Genomic DNA, 17,171 nt, shown 5'->3' with positions numbered 1-17,171 from the left:
TCCTTCAGAAGCTCCACCCTCAAAATTCATGGACACACATTACCATGGCAACAACCAAAAGACAAATATGGTGGAATACAAGGCGATGTATCCACTGTAGAGTCACTTCTGCTCCTCTCACAGTTTATCTCAAGTGGGAAAAAAAATTCTCATGTGAGCACAACAGTCCATCCACACTCTCCACCTCTCTGCGGCCTCCCCACTTCTCACTTAACCTGCGTTTAGCGTCTCTGTCCACAGAAGCAGCCGTTTGTCAGCTACAGCTCCCAGGGAGCTGAGAGGACAAATTGCATTCACCAGGCTGACTGACAACAGAAATTTACTGAACCAAAATAGTTTGCATGTCGACTCCACAGGTGGAAATTGACAGAGTTTGTATTTATTGATAAATTGATACAGTTAATAAGTTGAAAACATATATATAGCATGACATTTGTGTAATTTAAGCAGCTGCCTGCTCAGATTATACTTCATTAAACGCAACAGAGACAGACTCAGAGTGTAAAAAAACGTGGGGGGTCTCCATGAGCCTCCATGAGTCTCCATTCAGCGTGGATCGATACATTTAATAAAATGGAGGCATATTTGTTCCATGAGAAAATGCTTTCTATATTGAATTGCTGAAGACGGGAAGACGGGAGACTATCATGTCCTCACACAAACAACTGCTCTGATGACTTCCCCCTGTCCGGTGCATGAGCATGCTGATTGGCTGGATTTGTGTTGTGTTGCTCGCTCTAAGCCACTGTGTTTACATGCCCATTTATAGAGCCAACTATAACTACAACTACATCAGCTAATGGTGCTACTTAGAATAACTCCCCTAGACCCCCCCATACAATTAGTTATTTTTCCAAGTTTGCTTCCCCATTTTAAAACATAGCCAGGCGCCTATGATCCTGTCCACAGAGTAAAGACAAAACCCCAATAATTTTGGGTACACAGTTTTTGGCAATTTTCCTAATAAGCTGTTTACATAACTAATGAGAATGAATATTCCACTAATATTCCCATTTACATGCAGAGGGTTTTCAGGGTTTCCCTCTGCTCCAGTGGGAACGGGAATCACAAGATCTCCGCCGGTAGTGAAGTAAACCAGAAAGGTGAAAAACATTAGTGAGCTGCTGCCTGATAAGTGATATTGATATGACTGTTATTACAAATTTATTGTTACAAGCACATCCAGGACCTACGTTGTCCCATGATGTTTACTATACTGCTGAGTGTTTTTGGTGCATCACACAGAGTGCTTCAGTGTTTGCATTAAGTTAAGCTAATGTCATCCTGAACCTGCAGTTTGTGTAATCTCCACTAAAGCAGATGAATAGCCTAATGAGGACATTACTAATTTAATTCCAAACCTGTATTCGGTAGAATTTGGATGTTCAAATCAGGTTTAAGAGGAGGAAACAAGACATTTGAAATAATATTAACTACAGCATCAGTGGTAGCCTGCTGGTCTGAGGGGCAGTTGCAGGGGAAAGCCTGAGGAAACGTGGCCAAACCTACACAGAAAGTCAAGAGATGTGGAGAACTCACAGGTAAGTTGATGTTTCTTTGTTAAAGAAAATGTTTACTAAAAATATGCATAAAAATGTAAGGAGACAGCTACTCAAAGGAATAAACACCTCCATCTTTCTTGTCTCATAGCACTTTGTAAATACATTCTGCATGTCTGTCTTGAGAACAGGCGAGCAAAGCCACATGCAACAGCTACACTGAATGACAAAAGCTGTGGTGGGCCATTTCTCCGCCCTTTGACCAACAACTGATGCTGTTTACTCAGAACAGACCTGACTGTGAGCTGCAACAGGATATACTGTAGGTGGTGAGGTTAAAGCAGGACAGACAAGCTGCAAGAGGTTTCGGCAGTCTCATTTTTATTGAACAAATTGAAATTATTGTTTGAAATGTTCATTTTAAGGACAAATAATGTCTGTAAATACAAATTGTTTTTAAAGGTACAACCATACACACATGAAGAGACTTTAACAAAGGAGGTCAAATAATAATCAGGCAAACTTAACTTTCAGATCATGGTTGAAATCGACTGGGGTGGGACCAGTGAATGAGCACTCCCTCTCTCACAGCAACTACCAATGAAAACAACACCTTACATTGAAAGCCCAACCACAATAACGCCTAACTTTCCATGCATCATTTGTTGGCCAGTGTTGACTGTGAATACGTGTTTATCTGTGTCTGTTTGTGTTGTGGTTGCAAGCAGTACTGTGCACAAAAAGAAAAAGCAGAAAGTACAAAGCAGGACACAAAGTACATGAAAGTATTTACTGCAGTTGTTACTGTTCCTGTATCCACCTTGCTGGACACACCACTGTGTCAGGGAACCACTGGTTTATCTGTACAGTACGATAATTTTGATGTGTTGTTCAACACTTGTAGTAGTCAGACTGTCAGACTCAACCACAAATAGAAATGCATCTTCAGGCAAGTTTTGCTGCAGTTTTGACCCTTTACATTAACAATTTATCTAACGTTATTCTCTATACACTTACACTTACATATAAGTAGGTGAAGGAAGTAGAGTGTCAGAAACCTCCACTGTTGTATTCTTTTGATACCAGAGCCTGTGGTGTTGCACTTGACTGCATTATCATGTCAACTGGTTCTGTTATTGTGAATGTGTCCACCACTGTTCATGGGGTAGTAAGGTGGTATTTTTACTGTTTTACTGCATGTGAAAAACTTCCTTTTATTACAAAAAACAACCTTTTGTCTGTCAGTGATTAACATGCTGCCTCACAACAACAAGGTCTTGGGTTCAAATCTCTGCTGGATTATTTTATTTATTTATTTATTTTATTACACAGCATTGTGTACAGTATAGTCATTTTGATGTGCCGTTCAACACTTGTAGTAGTAAGAACAATTTTTTGTCAGACCGTCAGACTTAACCACAAACAGAAATGCAGACAAGTGTTGCTGCAGTTTTGACCCTTTACATTATCAGTCTATCTAGTTTCATTCTCTATACAAATACACCTACATACAAGTAGGTGAAGGAAGTAGAGCGTTAGAAACCTCCACGTTTGTCTTTTTTTTGATACCAGAGCCTGTGGTGTTGCACTTGACTGCATTATAGTGTCAACTGGTTCTGTTTTGTTATTATGAATGTGTCCACCACTGTTCATGTGGTAGCAAGGTGGAATTTTTATTGTTTTACTGCATGTGCAAAACTTCCTTTTACTACAAAAAACACCCTTTTGGGAAAGTCTCTCAATGATTAACATGCTGCCTCTAAACAACAAGGTCTTGCGTTCAAATCTTGATGTTATTTTATTTGTGATTTTTCTCCCCTTTTCACACAAGTCCCCTTCCTCAGATCAAAACATGCAGGTTAGTTGAGTCAGAATTCTAAACTGCATGCAGCTGAATTAGTTTCTGTGACAGCGTTGTGCTCTGCTCTCCTTTCACCAGCCCCCTGACTAGAGTCGTCAGCTCTTCCTGCTGATGTGACTGACAGGCACAGTGGGCGGGTCATCATTGATGATGTGGAACATCTGGATTGGCTGCCTCCTACAATATTCAAGATGGCCCCTCCATCTTTGTGATGTCACGAATCACGCACATAGGCCCACCTCTTAAACAGGCACAGAGAAACTTTCCCTCTTTAGTAGATAAACGTGAAGACAGCCTTCTAGTGTCAAACTCTGCACATCATTCTGCACAGTGAAGGCCGACCATCCAACTGAAGGAACAATAAGCAAAAAACATTTTTGAGTGGAGGGGGACTTTAAGTTGCAGTAAAAAATAAAATAAAAGACATTGAACACTTGAAATCTCCACCATTAAACATAATGAAGAATTACTCAACATTAAGGTTTTGTTTGGAAAGATGTCTCTGAACATCTTTTGGTTTGATTTCTAGTTTATAGGGTTAGTATATCACCCCATCAATCACAAAAAAAAGCACCTGCTATGTTTTTTAGAGATTCTGGATATCAGGCTACTGGCCAATAAATATGGTAGTAATGACAACAATGCTCTAAAAGTGTCACTTCTTCCCACAAATGAAAATCTGACAAATCATCCAAAAGTTCCTTGATGCATGACCCCATCAGGATAAAATTAATTCCAGTTTATGGTGATTTTTGTGTGTGTCCTAAACAACTTGACCATAACTATCAGCTGAAAAGTCCATCCAAATATCGTAGAAATCTAGACAAAATGTTACGAACAAGAGTGTTTCAGGTTATTGTAGTTCACGTCAAGATTGAATTAAATCATCTCTTGTGTTTACTCTCAGTGTCAGTAATAGAAACCCACCATGAAACATGAAACAAAAGCTTGCTGTTGGTGTTGTTTCATGTGTTTAGGTTGGAAAGATGTTTGATATTATTTCCACTGTGGTAGTTCACTGAAATGCCAACATAACGAGCAACCAATCAGATTGTTCCGAAATTGTTTCCTCCCATTTCATATGATTACATTAAGGCAGATCATCTTCTGATCCTGTTTAAATTAACTGCTGTCTTACGTGAATTAACAAGAAAATGCTGTATTATATTAATAAAAATATTAATATTAATTAATAATAACAGGGCACCACCTGGATACCGGAACCAATAACAGACAGTGAGGTAGTTTCATAAATGAGTTAATCTAGAATGTCAATATCTGAGGGATATCAACATTTGTAGGTGAACAAAGAAGGTTTGAGTTTGAGCTCTGACTCTCTCAATTAGCTCATAAATGAGCACAATAATCACAGAAGACTTCTCTTGAAATGTATAACAGTGTTTATTAAACAATAGCAAAGTTAACAACCTTTAGCCGATGCTTTGATCAATAAATCACTATCCTAAAATCTAATTCTACCTAAGCAAACAGCTGTACATGGTAAAACACAGGTGTGTGTGTGTGTGTGTGTGTGTGTGTGTGTGTGTGTGTGTGTGTAGCTGGCAAAATGGTGGACGTGATCTGGTGTGATAACGTCACGCAAGAGTTTAGATGGTGGACATGACTATAGGAGGAAGTCACGTCACACAAGGACCAAATAACGGATGTGACCGCGGTGTTTTGGTTAGACAATAGAAAGATGGTGCCGCCTGGGGGTCAGCGTCTCTGCACTCAATTCAATGTATCAAACACACGTGTCTGATGGTAGGTGACAAGGGGCAGAGCGGCGCTGTGTCCCATGTTATCTGACCATCAGATGTGTAAGAGAGGTGCGTGTATTGTGTATGTGTTTGCACGTGTGTGTGGGTTAGTAGCAAGAGAAAAAAGAAAAGGGGAAAGCTGACTATCAGTGGAGTTCCGCGATGGTGAGGGGAGAGCAGCGCTTTGCCTTATCCACAGAAAGCACACGTATGAACGGTAGTCTGTACGAATGTTGTCTGGTTTGTTAACTGACAAAGCAACTTACCTTTTATGGTAGCACAACAGCAGACCCAGGTGGCACAAACAAGGCAGTCTAGTGTGGTGAAGACTACACAAGACCACTCAGGCAAACAGACTCGGAAGTCCGTCAATTCACGCAATAATAACACAAGCAATAAAGCTTAAAAAGCTAAAAGCTAAGAATACACAATTTAACACTGTCTCTGCCCAGACACCTCTTGGTCGCTTTAGAAAGCCCAGTCCGACGCGGTTCCTCTGCTTGGATGCTGACGGGGCCGTCCTCCCACTCTGACGGCGAGTTTGACCACAGCTGATCCTCGGCGGGCATTGCGGACAAAACAGCAGAGTCGACTCAGTTAAAGATGAGGCAGTCCTTCATCTCTGTGAAGAAATCCTTTCTCCCTTTTGCAGGCAAATCGAGAGCGCTGAGTTGCAGCAGTGGTCTGTCTCCCGGATACAGTGATTGCGTTCGGGTGAACACGGGGCAAAGTCCCAGCTCGTCCAGTGAGAGGAGGCTCTTCAAACTCGGCGAGGAAAATTACAGGTGCACGGGGTTACATCCTTAATTAAAAAAGCAAAGTTTCCGGTAATGGGCAAGGCAATGTCAAATTTGTTCAGTCACTTATTAAAGCTGCAGTGAGGTCACGGCTGCGTTACTATGACTCACAGTGGTGTTAGTGAGTCTCTGCCAATGGGAGATGAGAGTTTGGGGTTTCCCAGATTTCACACCAAGGTGCAAACTGCAAAAGCAGGCTGGGAGATATAGTCTGTGAGAGCAGCATATTGGCACAGCTCTTTTGTTTCAGAGGTTAAAGTACAAAGGCGGCCTTGTGGTCAGACTTCAGAGTTTACATGTAGGCCTGCCTTTGTCTGACCCCAGGGTTGAGGCCCAACACTGGTCTCACCCAGATCCAACTTCTCTTAGCAACTATCAATATAAAGCAAAAACCTCTGTCTACGCCTGTAAATGATTGTGATGATACAATCATGTATTGTTATTGCACTTGCCTTGATGAACAGGTAAAACAGTTGTGCTCAAGCCCAGCTTCCTGAGACTTGATACAGAGTGATACAGGAAGAAGAGCCCCTTTTGAATTCACACCTTATTTTAAAAGTCCAACCACAACAATTCTAAACTTTCCATACATCGTTTGTTTCAGTAAACAGATTGTAACTAAGTGTGTGTGTGTGTGTGTGTGTGTGTGTGTGTGCGTGTGTGCATGTGTGTCCGCGCGCAAAGAGAAAGTATAAAGTACAAAGCAGGACACAAAGAACATAAAAGTATTCATCACAGGACTTTTGAATTATACAACTATTATTTCTCTTCTGTGTACTCCCTGTATATTTCGCTGTGTATTTGTCTAATGCAGTTCAGACGATTTATTTCAGGGATTTTAGAAACCAGGTCACAAACCCCGATAAATATGGTCGTGCTACAGTGAATGACAACGAGACACAATAAGATGTACAAAACAGTACAATGTGCTGTCTTGTGATGAAAAAGTAATCCACTGATTTATTATTGCACTCTTATAACATTATCAGACTCACAATGGATAGTTTAAAAAAAGGATGAGAACTGATGCAGCACAACCAGAGATAGTGACTCTCAGCAGGAGAGTCCATCCACAATATTGACATTGAGAGATTAGTTCACATCAAGATCAGAGATATAGTGCACAAAAGATCTGTCATGTTTACTGTAACAGAGATAGAGAGAAACACGAGATGACAGGGGCTCACTGCTGGTTTTGTGTCTTGTGTTTGGAAAGATAATTGAGTTTTTTTCCTGTAGTGAGAGGCCAATCAGGTTGCTCTAAAATTGTTCCCTCCCAATTGATTACATTATCTTTTGATTGTTATAATTTACTACAGTCTCAAGTGGATTAACCAGAAAATTATGGTATTTTTTATACTACTGATGCTCAGATTTGGGTGTAAGTATATGTAGAAAGGTCCGATTTACTCCATATATATATTTAAAGTATTGTCATCCTTTTACAGTAATTTAGGGGAGGGCGTATATGATTTTTGTTTAATGTCTTCCCAGGATCATTTGTGCAATGTGATGCTATTAGAAGGATTTCAATGCTCAGAAAAATTGAGCCAGGTTCAACTTTTTTGCCAGATCACTTGCATCAGCATCCTCACAGTGGTCCCATTCAAAATAATGAGGGTCACTGGTCCCACAAAGATCCAACTTCTCTCAGCAACTATCAATAAAAACCACTGCAGATAAGTGCAAAAAAACCTGCTCTTTGAATATCGATATCAAAATATAAATATATCCTCTTTAATAGTCTTTAATTTATATTTTGTTTCATCCTTACATGAGGGACAAGAAACTAATTTAATTATATTTATCAATATTTTGTGAATCCAGTTTTCTTGTTTCTGTAGTTCGTCTTTACAGTACGTTTGGTCTGATACATGTTTGTGGTATCTTAGCTTTTTCTGATTTGTAATCAATATCATTGGATTTTTTTCTGATAATGTCACAGGCCACTCCTGTCTTCAACCACTGTTGGAAGTGTGTTTAGCTCGCTGCAGAGCTGTGCACCTACACGCAGAGTGAGGACAGAAGCTGGACATGCCGACCAAAGATGAAAAGCGCTACAGGATGAGAGCACTAATGGAAGAGTTTCCAAAATGCATAAAAACAAGAGATTATCATTGCTTATCGTTGAAATTATCATTAAAATTACTGAGTGAATGGTGAAGAATGAGATGTGAAATATGCTTCACAAAGACCAAGATAAGACCAATGTGACAGGAAGTGCACTTTGAATCTGTGACAACCAATCACATGCATTTCTTAGAGTGACATTCAGTGTCGTGGCCACGTCACATCACCTCCTTTACTCAGTGAAATACCAGAAAGGTTCCGAACAAGAGACAATGTCAAGATGATCGTGTTATGGGTAACACTGCTTGTTCTTCATCAAGGATGTAAGTGCCATCTAATTCTCTATACAATTAAGAATTTGCATGCCAACAAGATGTTTGGAGGGTCATATATCATCTTTTTGCATAATACATTTTGTACATTATATTATAATTGTTCTTTACAATGTGTATTCTATATTTTCATTTCATTCAGATACGCTGGTTCCAGTGATCACGGTTCAACCTGGTGAACCTGCAAACTTGAGATGTGCTTTCCCTAATGATGAGTTCAGCTTAAAACATCTCTACTGGTACAAGCAGAGTGCCGGTGATACTCTGAAATTAATCCTGAAAGTGATTAAATCTAGAACACCTGAGTATGCACCAGAGTTTTCTTCCACAAAATTGGACACAAATATTGATAAGAATTTTAGTAACCTGACCATTTTGAGGACAACCCAAGAAGACGAGGGAATGTACCATTGTGGAATCACAGAGTGGACGAATACTACATGGAGCGGGACATATTTGTTAGTTAAAGGTAATACTGTGATCTATTTTACTTTTACTTTAACTTTAACGTGCCATTAAATTTCCCAATTTCATTACAAAACTTAAATATTATTTACTATTTTAAAAATGTGTATGTGGATCTCAAAATTTTAACAGTTTTGCATTGCATAGGAAACACTGAAAGGACATCAAACTATACTGTTGTTCAGTGGCCGATAATTTATAGGAAAATGTTTTTGTATATAAATGAATGTCTACATTGTTGTGGCAATAATTAATTTCACTCAAGTATGCAAAATAAGTATATTATATATAAAATATTTGTATTTTCAATACCACAGGACCAGAACCTGATATCACTGCCATCACTCAAGACTTTCCATCTGATCCAGTCCGTCCGGGAGACGCTGTGACTCTCCAGTGTTCAATCCTCTCTGACTACAAGAACAAGACGTGTCCAGGAGTACACAGTGTTTACTGGTTCAGAGCCAGATCAGATGCATCTCATCCAGACCTCATCTACACTGATGGAAGTAGCCGTGATGAATGTAGAGAGAAAACTGGCATTCATTCATCTCCAAAGAGCTGTGTCTATCGCTTCTCTAAAAACGTCATCTCCTCTGATGCTGGGACTTATTACTGTGCTGTGGCCACATGTGGAGAGATATTATTTGGAAATGGAAGTAAACTCATCATTGAAGGTAAATTAATTTCTGTTTAATGGTGAAATTATCATATATGTGTATGTTTTATCAGGAGTCAAGTATAATCCCTTTAGATCAACTATCAAAAAACATTTGTTCTTCATGTAACATCATCGTAAAACCAACATTATTAAATACTACTTCTTAATGTTAAATAATTTTCTTCTTTTCGTAATACTTCAGTTGTCAGCTGGTGGGATTTACAGAAGGCCAACACACTTATCTTTCTGCTGTGTGCTGCTTTCGCTATAAGTCTGGTTGTTAAGAAAAAATCTTGTGATTGTTGCAATGGTAAGTTAAGGAAACTACTCAAACATCAGTCTCTCAAACAGTATTTGGTAAAAGCTGTAAAATCTTTAGATTCATATTAGAGTTGTGTATAAGTCAGATTACCGGACCATTTATTGCTGGTAAAGTAAAACCAATGAAGCCTGTTGTTGATCATTATTTATCATTATTTTCTGTTTTTAATTATTATTATTATATTTATAATAAAGCTGCCGCTGCTCTGCAAACACATGCTGAAACAGCCAGTGGTGGTCAGCAGGTAAGAAATTTAAACAGAATATGTCACGAGAAAAGTTATCAGCATGTTTTTTTTCTGTTTGCACCTTTTTATATTGACATACATGATTTATTTCCTCAGATGTATGAGGACTATTTGGTTTATTCTGCACTGACCAAGAAGACAACTGGCAAAGCAGGGAAAAGGAATGCAAAAGCAGCAGAGGAAAATTGTGTCTACACCAATGTCTTTTATTTACTTCAGAAACATGAATGAATCATCATGAAAGTATTCACATTCAATAGTTAAACATTTTGGGATAGTCTTTAGCATACCGTAGTTGTTTAATGTTTGTGGATTTTTTTAAAATTAAATTCCACAAAGAAGCTTGTGATGACACCCAAACTGTCTTCTTGAAACATTCATCTTAAAATGATTCATGAGGATGATTTCCTATTTGCCTTCTTTATCTGATTTGCATTTTTAAGGTTTGAACAATCCTCCCTTTACCCACATCATTTATCAATGCCATATTAAGGTGTTATACTAAAAGACATCAATGTTTGTATATATGTTCTGCTTTTGTTTTACATAAACAAATGTGCATCATGAAATTTGAATTTTGCAAAGAATTTCAAGAAGACTGATGTTCAACTTCCTCCTGTCGCTGTCTGTGCACATAATATAATGTACACCCTAAAACGAGCTAAGCTACGGACCTCTGCAGAGAGTTGGGGAGCAGTGTAAAGGTCCTACTCTGCCTATTGAGAGGAGTGTTGCTGGATGTGGTAATCTAATCTAACATCAGAGTAAACACACTGTGTGTTCTCTCTCCTCATTTTACTCCCTCTTTTTACTTTCACCGTGGAGAAATCCACCGCTGTATAGTTCACTGCCTTTGCTTCACCATCCTGCAAAAAATATATTTGTGTGTTATTAAATAATTTAGAGATCATGACTGTAACTGTAATCATTAACTGAACAATAAAGTTACTTTCTTAGGTGGCTTATTTAATCAGTTTCATTAGCCTAAATGTCTTATTGATTATTCATTCCTCTGTCATGAAAGCAGCAGATGTGTTATATTATTGAACAGAACTGCTTTTAAAAACCAAATTTAACATTATTTTATGTCATTTCTAATGTTACTATATTATTTTAAAATACTCCTATGATATTTCTCAGTGATCTGTTTTGTATTCATACCACTTGATTTTATTCATGTTTATCATATAGCAAAAACATTATGTTACTTAACAGTGAATTTATTTTATTTTACTTTGTAACTTCTTGATCTGACAAAGGAAAAAAAGGAAAAAGTTGGCAAAATATTCATTACACTCCTACATCAAGATCACTAGACCTAGCCAGTGCAAACAGGGCAACACACCATCACATATTTACCAGAAGCATAATTACCGGGTCATTTGATTGATCCACTGTTGACTTGTCATGTCTAAGATTATGAGAAGCTCCTGTTGTTCCTGTTAATAAAAGCAAAACCTTCAGTGTGTTTACTGCTGTTGCATCAGTGTGATTTGTGTCTCATTAAAAGACAGAAATAAATAAAGCAAGTCTTTGTTCACATTAGTTACACAGTTGTCTCTGCAGTTCACTTCAGTCCCTTGGCTGCCCCTCGACCAAGTCTACCAGAGGACTGAGCAGTTAGAAGTGAAGTGTTTTGCTCATGGGAAACTACACTTTGTTATGCCATATAACACCTGAAATTAAATGTTCAATATACAAAAAGGACACAATCATTATTCACATGATGAAAGAACATTCATCGACCAGTAGAAGTTACTGCTACTTAGGGAAATTAATATAATTTAAAAAAAAAAAACATACAAGGATAGTGAAGTCATAAAATTGTTCACTCCTTAAAGGTTTACAATATTTTATCACCATAAAAATGTATTTTTTACACTTTTTAATTGTAATTTTGACACTGAAACATTGAGAAGAAGTGATTGCTGTTATTAGTCTTTGGAGCTGTTTCTAAACAAACTACTGTGCCCATACTCTTCATAATGAATAAACATGTCGCCTGATGCAAAGTGTGGTTCACTGACATGTTTTTAATAATTTTTGGATATCTATGGAGGTCTACAGCACAGGGGAGTAAGATATATCAGACTTTGGATACAGACAAGTAGGATCAATTCATGGTTGGTTTGGCTCTGCACATGAGATTTGTTGACAATAAGAAAAATATAGAAAATCAACTTAAAATAGCCTTTAAAGATTTAAAGTTGGCAGAGAGAAATTTTCCCTGTGCTAATGAAAACAATGTTTGAGAGTCAAACATGTACATACAGTACATCATTCTGCATAGTGAAGGTCCAACATCCAAGTGAAGTAACAATACGTTGAGTTGAGGGGACTTTAACTGAAGCAAAAAGTAAAATACAGTGAACATACCTTTGCAATGTTCACAAACTCTCCTCATGTTAATGTAGAAAATAAGAACAGCAATCACAGTCACACAGCAGACCAACAGTGCTCCAAGTACAAGGACAACTAGATCCAATCTTGATCCTGGAATCAGAAAACAATCCAAAGAGATATTAAATAATGGACTGTCAACATTTGCTACTACAAACACATTTAAAAAACCACAGTAATTATGTTTTGTCAGCAGGCAACTTTGGTACATTAATGTTGGTTTCAGTTCAACATTCTACTGCTAATAACAACTACTGGCACAACTTTGTCATGGGTGCTGCTTGAAGCCGGGCTCAGACTACAGGAGTTTTAAAATCCTAACTGATTTTGAAATCCAGTTGCATCACGCACATAAGGAAAAACTTCATAGATGTTCTTCTCTCTAATCTAAATAATGTCAAACATGGACACACTACAAGATTTGAAAATAATGGTGCATCACACACGACAAGATATTTGTTCACACACTTGAACACTGTCAATTGAAGCCTGTGCGAGATGGTCAAAAAACTTAACTTGTTTACCATCACTTTCTTTGACCAATTTGATAAAATTGATTTGTCAGGATCCCAAAAAGGGTTAAAAAAAAAAAAAAAAAGGACTGAATCAACTGGACTGAGGCTTACATTCACGATGTTGAAGATAAGAGCAGAGCCTGCCCGGCCGCACTGGAAACACTGTATGTTAGGATAGCAAACATGAAGTTTGCAAATAAACATTAAGTCTTCTACTACTACTAAAGCGGTCAGATGACAAATCATTCAATTGGCTTATGCAAATATTAAAAAGTAACTAACATTATATAGTTTCATGATCAACCGGCATCAAAGATACAGTAATATGATAGCAGATCAGCTTGTTGTGTGCAGAATTCCATTCAAAAATGTTGAGATTTAATATCGATTTCTGAGAGCAGGATGTTCACAGAACATGATAAAACCTGGCAGTTTGACTGACAGACTGACTCTTCATTTTGGTGTGAATATGACAGTTTAGCAACCAAATCAGCGGGATAAAAATATGAGTTTTTAAGATGTATTTATGAACTGTTGAGTGTTGAGTGAATCAGGCTAGCTAATGTTAGCAGCTTTATTTTCAGCCTATCTGCAATTATGCATCTGATTACGCTGGTTTTGTTCCTGGATCCCTGATTAACCAATAGCTCTGTAGATATAGATTTAATTAGCTTGCAAGCTATTTTATGTTAAGTTATTTTTCTCAGTAACATTGGCGGTAGCAGGTGCTAACAGGCTAAGCTAACAGTGTTCAGTGGCATTGTGTTAGCAGCAGTCCGGACAGATGAACTCCTAACCAGCCTGAGAAAACTCCAACTGTGGTCCAAAAAGAAATCAAATTACAAATGTGGGTCCATGCAACTCTTATCAGTTCAATTTTACATATAAAAAATGAAATTCATGCGAAGGTAGTCACTTCTGCTTTAAAATACTTTAGCTATGCTACAGGTTGTTTATTTGTCCAGGTTTGGAGGCAATAACTGCGGTAACATAACGTGCAATAAAAATGAGACATCAACACAAAAAATAAAGTATGCAGCAGGACACAAAGTACATTGAAGTATAGTTCACAGGGCTTTTGTTTTTGATGTTATATATTATGGGTATTATTGTTATTAGATATTCATCTGTGCCTTCAAAAGCTTAGATGACATTTTCAGATAAGCCAGATGATCATAGGAGTGACTGTCAGCAGGAGAGACCATCCAAATATTGACATTGGTAGATTAGATTACATCATGATTAAAGATATTGTAAACAAAAGATCTGTCATGTTTACTGTAAGAGTCAGTTATAGAAACCCACAACAAGAATCAAATACAAGATAACAGGGGCTCACTGCTGGTTCTGTGTCTGGTGTTTGATTCCTTGATTACATGACAAATCATCCTCTAATAGTTATAATTTAACTGCAGTCTCGAGCAGATTGGCCAGAAAATGCTGATTATATTTTATATACTGCTGATGCTCAGAGTTGGGGATAAGTATATGTAGAAAGGTCAGATTTACTCCAGATATATATTTAAAGTATTGTCATCCTTTTACAGTAATTTAGGGAAGGAACATATATGATTCCCACAAAGATACAACTTCTCTCAGCAACTATCAATAAAAACCACTGCAGATAAGTGCAAAAAACCTCTATTTAAATATCAATATCAAAATATCAATTATAGTCTCTATAATGTTGATTTGTACTTATATTTTGTTTCATCCTTACATGAGGGACAAGTAACTAATTTAATTATATTTATCAATATTTTGTGAATCCAGTTTACTGTAGTTCGTCTTTACAATACATTCTGACACTTGTTTGTGGTATCTTAGTTTTTTCTGATTTGTAATCAATATCATTAAATTTCTTTCTGATACTGTTTTCACAGTTTTACTGTTTGTTCCAGTAAAATCCTCACAGGCCACTCCTGTCTTCAACCACAGTTGGAAGAGTGTTTAGCTCGCTGCAGAGCTGTGCACCTACACGCAGAGTGAGGACAGAAGCTGGACATGCCAACCAAAGATGAAAAGCACTACAAGATGAGAGCAGTAATGGAAGAATTCCCGAAATTCATAGAAACAAAAATCTTTTAGATCATTTAAATGACTGAGTGGATGGTGAAGAATGAGAGGTGATATATGCTTCACAAAGAACAGGATAAGATCAATGTGACAGGAAGTTAGTCTTTGAATCTAGATTCTGTGATAACCAATCACATGCATTTCTCAGTGTGAGATTCAGTATCGTGGCCGCATTACACCACCTCTTTTACTCACTGAAATACCAGAAAGGTTCCTAACAAGAGACAATGTGAAGATGATCGTGTTATGGGTAACACTGCTTGTTCTTCATCAAGGATGTAAGTGCCATCTAATTCTGTGTATTCTGTATACAACTAAGAATTTGCATTTTGACAAGATGTTTGTAGGTTCATATATCATCTTTTTGCATAATACATTTTGTACATCATACAATAACTGTTATTTACAATGTGTATTCTATATTTTCATTTAATTCAGATACGCTGACTCCAGTGATCACGGTTCAACTTGGTGAACCTGTAAACTTGACATGTGCTTTGCGTAATTATGATCTCAGCAGTATAAGTCTCTATTGGTACAAACAAACTGCTGGTGATACTCTGAAATTAATTGTTAAACTGTATGGATCTGCAACACCTCAGTATGAACCAGAATTTTCTCCCTCAAGATTGAACGTACATACTGACGAGAATTTTAGTAACCTGACCATTTTGACGACAACCGAAGAAGACAAGGGAATGTACCATTGTGCATTTGTGGAGTGGATTGATTATGAATGGAGCGGGACATATTTGTTTGTAAAAGGTAATAATGTGATCTATTTTACTTTAACTTTAAAGTGTCTCTAAATTTCCTAATTTCATCACAAAACATAAATTTATATTTTCAAAAGTGATCTCAAAATTTTGACATTTTTGCATTGCATAGGAAACACTGAAAGGACATCAAACTATACTGTTGTTCAGTGGCCAACAGTATCTGATCCAGTCCGTCCAGGAGACTCTGTGACTCTCCAGTGTTCAGTCCTCTCTGACTACAAGAACAAGACGTGTCCAGGAGTACACAGTGTTTACTGGTTCAGAGCCAGATCAGATGCTTCTCATCCAGACCTCATCTACACCGATGGAAGTAGCCGTGATGAATGTAGAAAGAAAACTGGCATTCACTCGTCTCCAAAGAGCTGTGTCTATCACTTCTCTAAAAACGTCAGCTCCTCTGATGCTGGGACTTATTACTGTGCTGTGGCCACATGTGGAGAGATATTATTTGGAAATGGAACTAAACTCATCATTGAAGGTAAATTAATTTCTGTATAATGGTGAGATTATCATATATGTGTGTGTTTTATCAGGAGTCAAGTACAATCCCTTTAGATCAACTAACAAAAACATTTGTTCTTCATGAAACATCATCTTATCATAATACCAACATTATAATTACTACTTCTTAATGTTAAATAATTTCCTTCTTTTCATATTGCTTCAGTTGTCAGCTGGTGGGATTTACAAAAGGCCAACACACTTATCTTTCTGCTGTGTGCTGCTTTCGCTATAAGTCTGGTTGTTAAGAAAAAATCTTGTGATTGTTGCAACGGTAAGTTAAGGAAACTACTCAAACATCAGTCTCTCAAACAGTATTTGGTAAAAGCTGTAAAATCTTTAGATTCATATTAGAGTTGTGTAAAAGTCAGATTACTGGACCATTTATCGCTGGTAAAGTGAAACCAATGAAGCCTGTTGTTGATCATTATCTATCATTATTTTCTGTTTTTAATTATTATTATTATTATTATTATTATTATTATATTTATAATAAAGCTGCCGCTGCTCTGCAAACACATGCTGAAACAGCCAGTGGTGGTCAGCAGGTAAGAAATTTAAAGAGAAGATATCACGAGAAAAGTTATCAGCATGTTTTGTCTGTTTGCACCTTTTTATATTGACATGCATGATGTATTTCCTCAGATATATGAGGACTATTTGGTTTATTCTGCACTGACCAAGAAGACAACTGGCAAAGCAGGGAAAAGGAATGCAAAAGCAGCAGAGGAAAATTGTGTCTACACCAATATCTTTTATTTACTTCAAAAACAGGAATGAATCATCAGGAATGAATCATGTGAAAGTATTCACATTTAATAGTGAACATTTAAACATTTTGGGATAGTCTTTAGCATACCATTTTGTTTAATGTTTGTGGATTTTT

The 17,171-nt window shown here is 37.3% G+C and overlaps 2 protein-coding genes and 1 long non-coding RNA gene across 3 annotated transcripts; 2 read left to right on the top strand and 1 right to left on the bottom strand.

Moving 5' to 3' along the window:
- Positions 1–8,182: 8,182 nt before the first annotated feature.
- Positions 8,183–9,481, top strand: LOC122990110 (immunoglobulin superfamily member 2-like). Its single transcript, XM_044363232.1, has 4 exons — positions 8,183–8,310; positions 8,462–8,788; positions 8,932–8,975; positions 9,137–9,481. The coding sequence occupies exons 1-4, from the start codon at positions 8,268–8,270 to the stop codon at positions 9,479–9,481; spliced, it is 759 nt and encodes a 252-aa protein (XP_044219167.1). The 5' UTR covers positions 8,183–8,267.
- Positions 9,482–10,337: 856 nt separating this feature from the next.
- On the bottom strand, positions 10,338–12,504 carry LOC122990740. The gene is made up of 3 exons (XR_006405469.1): positions 12,391–12,504; positions 11,389–11,453; positions 10,338–10,880 (listed from the first exon to the last, which is right to left on the bottom strand). It is a non-coding gene; the product is annotated as an uncharacterized LOC122990740 (long non-coding RNA).
- A 2,747-nt stretch (positions 12,505–15,251) lies between these two features.
- LOC122990109 lies at positions 15,252–17,068 on the top strand. The gene is made up of 6 exons (XM_044363231.1): positions 15,252–15,255; positions 15,444–15,770; positions 15,894–16,262; positions 16,452–16,559; positions 16,784–16,833; positions 16,931–17,068. Exons 1-6 carry the CDS (start codon positions 15,252–15,254, stop codon positions 17,063–17,065), a joined length of 993 nt encoding a protein of 330 aa, XP_044219166.1. The 3' UTR covers positions 17,066–17,068.
- The last annotated feature ends 103 nt before the right edge of the window (positions 17,069–17,171 follow it).

This window comes from Thunnus albacares, chromosome 10, assembly GCF_914725855.1.
Source record: "Thunnus albacares chromosome 10, fThuAlb1.1, whole genome shotgun sequence".
Lineage (NCBI taxonomy): Eukaryota > Metazoa > Chordata > Actinopteri > Scombriformes > Scombridae > Thunnus > Thunnus albacares.
This window is presented reverse-complemented; position numbering and strand designations above follow the sequence as displayed.

What these genes read in the sequence shown, in the direction of transcription:
- LOC122990110 (XM_044363232.1), top strand. Translation starts at nt 8,268, where the DNA reads ATGATCGTGTTATGGGTAACACTGCTTGTTCTTCATCAAGGAT. An exon ending in GACATATTTGTTAGTTAAAG is followed by an intron (nt 8,789 to 8,931) that starts GTAATACTGTGA and finishes TGCATTGCATAG; the next exon opens with GAAACACTGAAAGGACATCA. An exon ending in ATACTGTTGTTCAGTGGCCG is followed by an intron (nt 8,976 to 9,136) that starts ATAATTTATAGG and finishes ATCACTCAAGAC; the next exon opens with TTTCCATCTGATCCAGTCCG.
- LOC122990109 (XM_044363231.1), top strand. An exon ending in GACATATTTGTTTGTAAAAG is followed by an intron (nt 15,771 to 15,893) that starts GTAATAATGTGA and finishes TGCATTGCATAG; the next exon opens with GAAACACTGAAAGGACATCA. An exon ending in CAGCCAGTGGTGGTCAGCAG is followed by an intron (nt 16,834 to 16,930) that starts GTAAGAAATTTA and finishes GTATTTCCTCAG; the next exon opens with ATATATGAGGACTATTTGGT.